Source organism: Haliotis cracherodii, unplaced genomic scaffold, assembly GCF_022045235.1.
Source record: "Haliotis cracherodii isolate W230 unplaced genomic scaffold, xgHalCrac1.p SCAF_17, whole genome shotgun sequence".
NCBI classification, from domain to species: domain Eukaryota; kingdom Metazoa; phylum Mollusca; class Gastropoda; order Lepetellida; family Haliotidae; genus Haliotis; species Haliotis cracherodii.
Genome location: NW_027266272.1, coordinates 852,306 through 862,665, shown reverse-complemented (window position 1 = coordinate 862,665; position 10,360 = coordinate 852,306). Strand labels below are relative to the sequence as shown.

The following is a 10,360-nucleotide window of genomic DNA, read 5'->3' as shown; positions in this document are numbered from 1 at the left end:
TGTCCACATGACTAAAGAGGTTAACTCCGTCAGCAAGTTGACAAGGTTAGGATGTCGTCTGTCGGATGACGTCACGCCGTTACATACACATCGTAGCCGATGCAGAAAATAGTTCAACAGAAGCAGTGATAACGATAAGGTCATGCCCTAATGACTATCCTAGCCTTTCTCGATATTTTGTTATTGATCCAATACCATTTCGTCCACAAATCTCGAGATTTAAATATCTAGTTGCATTGGTCTAACCATGCCACCCAAAAACAAATGAGGAAGCGGAATGTAAAAAATGAATGGTTTTAACTTCGAAATAAAACCAATTATGTAAAAATATGGGGGCAGGCACACGTGAATACACAGCTAGTGCATCAAATATAATACAGTGGAACCTCGTTAGCCCGGACACCTAACAATCCGGACAACTACTGTACAAAACCAGATACATCACCGCGTACCGGAGATTCGTTAATCTGGACATGTGTTAATCCACACAATGCATCAGTATCGGTATCGTCCGGATTAACGAGGTTTAATGTAAAATAACCTGTGGTCTCTGTAGCAGCATATAGGATCTGGGATGTACCAATGGGAATGTAAATAGATATTAAAGCTATAATCTCAAGGGAATAAGTGTGAGATCTAGAGATCACTCGGAAATGTGAATGGTAACAGTAAACTCTCTTCTAGTACATGCCGGTTCAGCACTGTAAACTCAGTGGCGAAGTGGCCAGCAGTTGCCCACCACCACCCCCCCCCCCCCCCTCCCCCCTATATTTGTTTTTATAGAAAACAGTTTGATTTGAATCAAGTTGGGGACAAGTGATACTTGTACAAATATTTGCCCTCCCTGTCAAAAAAAGTTAACCACGGCCTTGAAACTAACCTGTCAGTCCCAAGGGATCTGCACAAACAGTTCGTTGTATCCGAAATTCGAACTTAAACGATAGTTAACACTCCTTTGTGGTCAATATTTCGCGGTATCGAGAGGTCCATGTACAATATTAGTTACATTACGTTAAGGGCCGCGGCATCTCGAACCTGTTATTGTGGTGATCACTTATTGCCCACTCGTTACAGACGTTGATTTAATCGCCACGTGTAACGATCAATCAACGTCCACCTGTTTGTGTCTACGCCATAACATCGTCAACGTCAACGGTTTATCAACGTCCACCTGTTTGTGTATACACCGTACGTATCAACGTCAACGGTTAATCAACGTCCACCTGTTTGTGTCCACGCCATAAAATCGTCAACGTCAACGGTTTAAGGACGTCCACCTGCTTGTGTGTACACGACAACATTACTGAGGTCAACGGCTTACCAACGGTCTATAGGTCTATGTCTACAATATAACATTGTTAGGATTGACAGCTAACACCATTTGTTTTCGCCTCAACATGTAGCACAGGTATGTCATTTATCTAAAGCTTATTGTAACGATTTCGGAGGTAGCGCCAGCGCCAGTACTTGTCGTGGATTAGTGATTCGTCGACAGATGTACTGGCGGCCGCTCGTTGTGGTAAGCCTGTCTGAGAGGACACGTTGACATGGTTTGTTGTCTCATGTATAGATTTACACGTCGCTTCGTTGAAATCGATATAATCATCGTTATCAATGCTGGTATTTTGTAATGCCAAGTGTGTGAGTGGGATTTTGACGCAATGTACCAATATGGACAACGATGGTAGCAAATTTACCGAACCGCTGTGTACAGGAACCGTTGATGCAATACTTCCCTATCTCGTCTGGGTTCAACAACGTGAAACATATGGCCTGTAAGTTACCCACTCGTTTTGTGTATTGGGAATCGGGAACAAAACTGAACTCTTTTGGCCATATGGAATTTTAGGATTACTTCGCAGAGACGTTTCCTCGAATTGGTTATTATAACTAGCAGTAACTGTAGGACAATTCCTACCACCGTAACTGTCTCCATTGACTTGTGCATTAGTTACTGTATATAACTAAACGATGACATTCCGTTATTGTGGAGGAGGTGCAAGGATGGAAAGACAAAACCCTAAATAAATCCATTTTTTAAGAATACCTGACCTCATACTTTTTGTCGCATGTGACAGTTATTCCAGTTTCTTCCTCTTGTCCGCCTGAGCAGCTTCAGACATGTCCACGTGGAGCACCTTGTTTAGGACAATGGCGGCGAGGCACCCGACAAATGGTCCGATCCAGTAGACCAGGAAGTGTTCCAACATGGCGGTGCCCTTGCAGCCCAACGTGTGTCCAGACGCCATGGCGGGGTTGAAGTACATGCCGGTTGTGGCCATACCTGGAAACCAAAATATTCAAAACTATTTTTGGATTAGGATTCCATGAAATAGGAGGTCCGTTTTGCCCAGTCGTTTGTTCGTTTGTTGTTTACTGCCTACTTCAGCAATATTCCACAAGAATCCATAAACACAGTCTTGCTCGACAACAGCATAACGGTATAAGGATCTGTACCGAAACGTCGCCTTTATAGTTTTAAAGAAGTTGTTATCCGTAAATAGTGTCTACTTTGTCATCCGTCAACTTCTGAGTAATGCCTATCAAACAATTCAGGAATATTCCAGCTTATTGGCGCCGGCCTGTATATCATGGAGTCTGGACTAGACAGGCAAGTACTATTGTGAACAACGACCTACGCATTGGGGTACGATGACACACTATTAAGTCAATCCTGACCACCCGATCCATTTGGTTGCCCTTTTCAACCAGCACGGGTTGCTGGGGACCTATTCTAACCCGGAATCCCCACAGGGCGTTCTCGAGTCTTGTAACGCGTTGCAGTTCGTTGTGGAGAATCGCTTCCCTTAGTCGTGCTAAGTACTTTTCAAAGCGGCGTTAATCCAAACTCACTCACTCACTGTCACGAAATGAATATGGGATCATGTCAGCTCCCGCAACCACGAATCTGATATCGATAACGATATATAAACACAAGCAAGAGAATTCATGGATGTCAACTTCTTATTGTGAGGAACACAGCGTACAGACTTACTCCCTCATCAGGGGATACAGGTGTAAACATACCTGTTCCTCATCATAAAGAGGTTGACATCCATGAGTTCACTTCCTGATTTGTATCACTTCTTAGTGCCTTTCAAAGACATATATGTTCAAAGACTAAGTGATAGTGTAGTCAGATATATAAACAGACGATATTCAAACGGAATATCGTATTGTCAATTCCTGATCTACTGATTTCTGGTGTACCGAATATAAATGATCAGCAGTGGATATCACCATTAATGTGAGTGTCGAACTGGGGCTGAACGTACATCAAGACTTATGTACCCGTGAAGATCCGGGATGGAATTGGTCTTCAGCAACCCATGCTTGCCGTAAAAGGCGACTATGCTTGTCGTAAGAGGCGACAACGGGATCAGATGGTCAGGCTCGCTGACTTAGTTGATACATGTCATCATATCCCAACTGCGTAGCATCGGTGCTCATGATATCAATCACTGGATTGTCTGGTCCAGATTCGATTATTTACAGAGCACCGTAATAGAGCTGGAATATTGCTGAGTGCGGCGTTAAACAACAAACCAAACCCTCAAGTCTCACGGGTAGTTTGTGTATACCAAGAGAACCAGCTGAAACAAGTGAACACTTGACGCTTCTGGAAAGAATGCAGTTGACGTCACAACAGGACATAAACAAGGGGACGTGGTGAGCACGTGAGCCAGGACAACAACCATGACATAGAGGGCATCGTTTAACGCCGCTTAATATAGTAGGTCAAATATATCACGGCGATTCAGCTAAAGGCAGACTTGATTTTACACGTGACTTAGGTGAAATACAGGAGGACGGGTTGGCTTCTGACGCACCCATATCATAATGCTGATCATAGTGAGTGAGTGAGTCAGTTGGGTTTAACGCCGCTTTAAACAGTATTCCAGTTTTATCGCGGCGTGTCATCTTCATTTTCGGAGGAAAGCCCGAAGTGATGCAGGTCTCAGATGTTTACTACTTCGGTGAAACCCACGAGCACGGGTATGGTGCTGACACACCTAGAAACAATTATTGTGGCGAACGGGGATTCGAACCCACAATCATAGGTTTCGCCTTAGACGACTGGACAACCCGTGCCCCCTAATGCTGATTATAATGCTGATCATAATTCGAACCGATGATGGGCACTGAGAATGAAGAAGAAATGAGAAATATGATCCTCCTTCGTGCCGTCGTGTTCACTGCAAGAAAGGAGTGAGTGGGTTGGGTTTAACGCCGCTTTAAACAGTATTTCAGTTATATCGCTGCGTGTCGGCTTAATGTGGGAGGAAAGCCCGAAGTGATGCAGGTATTCGACATTTACCACTTCGGTGAAACCCACGAGCACGGGTATTGTGCTGACAAACCTAGAAACATAATCGGTGCGAACCGGGATTTGAACCCACAATCATAGGTTTCTGGCATGTCCAGGGGACGCAACTCTGCACAGCGAATCGCGGCGCCTTAGACGACTGGGCCGCCCGTGCCCCCTGAAATATGACCCCTCTTCCCTCCCGCCGTGTTCACTGCAAGAAAGGAAGTTACCCTTTGACTTTTAATTCACATAAAATGTTTTCATTTCTTGCTTATTTCACTCGAGCGATGTGAGAGCGAAGGTTAGGAGTACGATCCCTGGCCGCGTCATACAAAATGACGTTAAAAGATGATACTTCTTGTTAACTTGTCTGGCGCTCTGCATTAAGGGGCTGAAACATGGACTGGTCCGCTCGGAGTCAGGATACTGTGTGTGAGTGTGGTATTCATGTTAAACTGCGGCATGGTATCTTAGTGGGCTAGCACTATAAATCGGCATCAGTCCAGACACACACACACGCACACGCACACGCACACACACACACACACGCACGCGCGCGCGCGCACACACACACACACGCACACACACACACACACACGCGCGCGCGCGCGCGCATCCACGTCGACATAAGTGCGATAATCTTCGGCGTGGCGTTAAATCCAACTTCACCTCACTTTCTATTATAGCCACCGTTCCTTCGATTTAAGACAAAAACCACATCGATCACGTCATTAGAAATCAAGATGTCGTTTAGGAGAGGAAAATAATTTACAGCTTGACTACGTCGATGTGACCAACATGATAAAGAAACCCAGTCGATTTATGATTGTCGTGCTGCTAAAGTGACGAGACTAAACACTGACATAATTATCTACATGCATTGATAACACGGGCTGTGACCGTGTAGCTATGGAAGGTGACGGTGAACAGTAGATCTATAAGATAAAATATACATACCGACGACAATCATGATAGCTCCATTTGCATACTTGACTAACTCATCCAGCAGCGACATCCGTGAAACCGTCTGCATACATAACCAGTTATCTGACAACGTCGCCGCCATCTCTATCAAGAAACCGAAGGTCAGGGTCACGTTCAGGTCAGATGCACACTCGGTCTCGTAATATCTTTCATGATGGTCCGAGATCAAATCCAGTGACCACACTAGCTGCGCGAACCGATAAGAAGCAAGTCCTGCTAAACTCTGAATAACTATTTTTAAGATTGCCTTCGGAAATTTAATTTCTCCAGTCACCAGCTTGTAAAACGCTTGGACTGGATTCTCGGAGGATCCTTCGAATGTTCGGCCACAGATGAAACATTGGACCACAATGGCGATACCAAGCCAGAACGAGCCGTAATACTTGTAGACGAAATTGTTCTCGAAGAAATAGGCACACGCTTCCATCGTTGACAGGAAGTCAGCAATGTACTCCTGAGCCCATTTCGGAGTGAAGACCTTGTTGAGGGAACGAAGGACGATCCCTGAAGCCATGTTGGTGAGGAAAAAGATGAGAGAGGCAGCGTAGGGTTCCAGGAACTCGCTGTCTGGGTTCTGCCCCAGCACCAGGGCCCAGAGACTCCTCCACGTCATGGTGACTGAAACATGGGAAACAAGGGAACATGAGAAACATGGGAAACAAGGGAAACATGAGAAACATGGGAGCCATGAGAAACAAGGGAGCCATGAGAAACAAGGGAACCATGAGAAACATGGGAACCATGGGAAACAAGAGAAAACATGAGAAACATGAGAAACATGGGAAACAAGGGAAACATGAGAAACATGGGAAACATGAGAAACAAGGGAGCCATGAGAAACAAGGGAAACATGAGAAACAAGGGAAACATGAGAAACAAGGGAAACATGAGAAACATGGGAGCCATGAGAAACAAGGGAAACATGAGAAACAAGGGAAACATGAGAAACATGGGAGCCATGAGAAACAAGGGAAACATGAGAAACATGGGAGCCATGAGAAACAAGGGAGCCATGAGAAACAAGGGAACCATGAGAAACATGGGAACCATGGGAAACATGAGAAACATGAGAAACATGGGAAACAAGGGAAACATGAGAAACATGAGAAACATGGGAAACAAGGGAAACATGGGAGCCATGAGAAACAAGGGAAACATGAGAAACATGGGAGCCATGAGAAACAAGGGAAACATGAGAAACAAGGGAAACATGAGAAACGAGGGAAACATGAGAATCATTGGAGCCATGAGAAACAAGGGAAACATGAGAAACATGAGAGCCATGAGAAACATGAGAAACAAGGGAAACATGAGAAACATGAGAAACATGGGAGCTATGAGAAACAAGGTAAACATGAGAAACATGGGAGCCATGAGAAACAAGGGAAACATGAGAAACATGGGAGCCATGAGAAACAAGGGAAACATGAGAAACATGGGAGCCATGAGAAACAAGGGAAACATGGGAGCCATGAGAAACATGGGAAACATGAGAAACATGAGAAACATGGGAAACATTGGAAACATGAGAAATAAGGGAAACATGAGAAACATGGGAAACATGAGAAACAAGGGAAACAGGGGAAACATGAGAAACATGGGAAACATGAGAAACATGGGAAACATTTGCATTATTCAGGGAGAGTAAAGGGCGTTGGGTGGACTTTCCGTTTGTTTTGTTGGTTGGTTGTTGTTTAGCGGCGCACTCAGCATATTCCGGCTATATGACGGCGGTTTGTGAATAATCAAGTCTGGACCAGACAGTCCAGTGACTAACATCACGAGCATCGATCTGCATAATTGGGATACGATGACATGTACCAAGTCCTCCTACGACAAGCATGGGTTGCTGAAGACCTATTCTATCCCGGATCTTCACGTACATTGTAAAGCTCTAGGTTTAGGCTGTGAGACGATAGCTCATTTTATGTGTTAACACCCTAAATGTGTTTATACACAACACACCAAATGTATATTCCGGTTAGGATTTAAACACATCCCCAAACATGTTTAGATCTAAACATGCCTGAAGTGTGTTCACATTCTAAACACATTTATACAGTGTGATATTTACACTGTTTTGTTAACGTTATTCTCATCTCCTGACAGTGAATAAGATCACCACACATTCCTAATCATAAAACTGACATTTAACAATGACAGATGAACATCTTAAACAAATCAACTACTGGAGGCAAGGCAAGAATGACTAATCCAAAGCTACGTTCACGTTAGTTTAAGCCATGAAAATCAAACTAATTTTATGTTAATAAAAAATATAAATATAAGAAGAAGCGCTAAAGTCAACCCTTGTGTATGCTCAAAGCGGGAACATTATTAACCACAGTGACTGTTAATGGATCAGTGTGCACGCGATTTTCATTCTCAGCTCCCTGGGAGTACACAATCCAAACTCCCTGTTTTGTGCTAGAAGGTTCCAGCAGGCATTGCAACGTTTGGTGGTCACATTTCCATCTCATCCTACCGGGTACCCATTCACTGCTGGGTGAACAGAGGCATACATCGAACAAAGGCTCTTGCCAGGGGAGACATCACTTGTTATATGTGTTCAGGACCGAAGCCCCAGGCACTCAAGCCGCCGAACACAGTCACCCATCCACCTACACTCCGCGACAAAAGGGACACAATAAGTAACTAAGTAAACCTGACCTGGTTGATGCATGTGATCGTATCCCAACTGCGTGGATCGATGCTCTTGATGTCAATCACTGGATTGTCTGGTCCAGATTCGGTTATTTACAGATAGATAGATTTTGCGTCCTTTACACTGACGGGTTCGGTTTGTTGTTTTACGCCGCAGTATTTTACGCTACTTCAGGGCGGGGTACGATGACACAAATTACCCAGTTCAGTGAGACAGACAACCTTGTTCCCCCTGTTAGTCTCGGCGGTTGAGTAGCCTTGTGGTTGAAGCGTTCCCGTCACGCCGAAGACCAGGGTTCGATTCCACACATGGGTACATTACTAGTGTCCCTCGCCATGATGTTGCTGGAATATTGCTAAAAGCGGTGTAAAACAATACTCACTCCACTCCATTTGAGTTTGTTTTTACGACCAGCATGAGGTATACCGGGGGCGGTTTCAAGTCAGCAATCCCCGCACACACCGAACACATTAGGCAGGAGGGAATGAACATCAATTACGGGGACGCGCGGACCGTTCGCGACAGACATCATTCTATGCACCAGTAACCATCAGTGCAGCAATACAGCTCTAGCTTGACCCTGTATCTTCCAACATCTGCCGCTCTCGTGTTTATCCGTGTACAGCGGCAGAAACTAACATGTTTAGTCCGCTAGTCCTTATAATTATAACAAAATCCTAAAAAAATGGTAAACTTCTACAAATCCCTATGGTACCTTAACTATTGGGCAGTTTGGCTACAGGACTAGCGCTGGTTTCTAGCGCTGGTGTCGCCCTGTTTCACGTCCGCAATACTGTCTGCCGGGTTCAGTTCCCCTTTCTGATGGCCCCCCCCCCCCCCCCCCCCCCCCCCCCGTCGTGATTTTGCTGGAATATTGCAAAAAGCAGTGTATGACAATACTGATTTACCAGTATCAAATATTAGGAAATGTCTGCCGGGTAGAGACCGTCTGGCAAACTTGTGTAATTTTTCATGGTTCTCACTAAACGGACAAGGTATCGTCGCTCTGTCGACTTGTGTTTTAACCAGGCCAGATGCAGACGAGGTGGTGCGTTCACTTCCATGACCTTAATTGTCGAGATGCACGAGCAATCACGACTGACTCGTGGACAATCGGCTACGTCGTGCATGGAATGACTGACAAGATGTACGTTATACCTCGGTCACGAACAGACATGTCAAGATAACGTCTTGCGTGACGAGCGCTGAAAGTGCTTATTACTTGAAATGCAAAACATTCCAGCGAACCTGTACGATAGAGCTCACTGGTATTCCCCTCCAGCAGTTGCGCCCCTTTCAATTTACACTGAAAATAACGTATACGGTACTATTTGTTGCTATGGTTACTAATACGCTCCAGGCCCACACGGAACATATGTGCATCTAGGTCAGTATGCTATGACCCATTAAGTCACTCCATCAGTCACACATTATTGATACATACCTGCACTTAGATTATTCAAGTTACGGAAGCTGTCAAACACTGTTGAAACACTGTGTGGTGTTTAACCACCAAATGTACTCTTCCTACTCGAAACAACTGTCCGTGTTTGTGGAAAGTAGCCACTGTCCAAGCAGAGTGACCTGTATGCCGTGAATACCCTCCTCAGCTGTGTCGGTAAACAGTCCGTGCAACAGGAGGTGGTCTCGCCTAACACATGTGGACCTGTGGACCCAGGCTGCAGTGAGTAGACTCGCCCAGCCCCGACTCTCACACAACAGCCGCGCGAGCCATTTATAGCCGGCCGTACAGTCTGGGTCTGTACTGTACGAGGGGTATAACAGGAGAGAGATAGCCCTTGACACTCGCACGTTTCACCTTGAATTGTGTCGGATTGACTTTGACTATGTATATGACTACACTAAAACTTAATCTGTGAACATATAGGTCTTTGAAAGGCATTTAGGTGAGGTGAGGTGAGGTGAGGTGAGGTGAGGTGAGGTGAAATTGGGTTTAACGTCGCGTCCAAGATTATTGCACTTATATAGCGACGTGCATGCACGTGTGTGTGTGTGTGTGTGTGTGTGTGTGTGTGTGTGTGGCTGCTTGTACTAGTCGCATGAATACCCTACTCAGACACAGTATACTGACTCCGAGCCGACCAGTCCTTGTTTTAGCCCCTTAATGCCGAGCGCCAGATAGGGTAACAACAAGTACCATGTTTTAAGGTCTTTCTGTACGACGCGGCCGGGAACCATACCCCGGACCTCCCCCTCTCCGGGCGGACGCTCTACCACTAGACCACAGAGGCGGTGAAAGGCATTTAGAAGTGATACACATAAGGACGAGAATTTAAGGATGGCATCTTCTATATAATGAGGAACGCAACGTTTCGGAGTATACATGCTTACTCTTTCATCAGGTGAAACATATAGAATGTTGATATCAGCAATACACTACA

General features: G+C 45.2%; 2 protein-coding genes across 2 annotated transcripts; one reads left to right on the top strand and one right to left on the bottom strand.

The window, feature by feature from the left end:
* Positions 1-816: 816 nt before the first annotated feature.
* On the bottom strand, positions 817-9,613 carry LOC139464211 (aquaporin-11-like). Its single transcript, XM_071245734.1, has 3 exons — positions 9,403-9,613; positions 5,267-5,911; positions 817-2,284 (listed from the first exon to the last, which is right to left on the bottom strand). Exons 2-3 carry the CDS (start codon positions 5,904-5,906, stop codon positions 2,079-2,081), a joined length of 846 nt encoding a protein of 281 aa, XP_071101835.1. The 5' UTR covers positions 5,907-5,911; positions 9,403-9,613; the 3' UTR covers positions 817-2,078.
* LOC139465092 (high mobility group nucleosome-binding domain-containing protein 5-like) lies at positions 5,945-6,829 on the top strand. Its single transcript, XM_071246785.1, has one exon. The coding sequence runs from the start codon at positions 5,945-5,947 to the stop codon at positions 6,827-6,829; it is 885 nt and encodes a 294-aa protein (XP_071102886.1).
* Positions 9,614-10,360: the final 747 nt, after the last annotated feature.

Bases quoted from the DNA above. Each gene is read 5' to 3' on its own strand.
- LOC139464211 (XM_071245734.1), bottom strand. From the start codon at position 5,906: ATGACGTGGAGGAGTCTCTGGGCCCTGGTGCTGGGGCAGAACCCAGAC. The intron at 2,285-5,266 runs GTATGTATATTT...TTTGGTTTCCAG, and splicing joins AGCTATCATGATTGTCGTCG to GTATGGCCACAACCGGCATG.
- LOC139465092 (XM_071246785.1), top strand. From the start codon at position 5,945: ATGGGAAACAAGGGAAACATGAGAAACATGGGAGCCATGAGAAACAAG.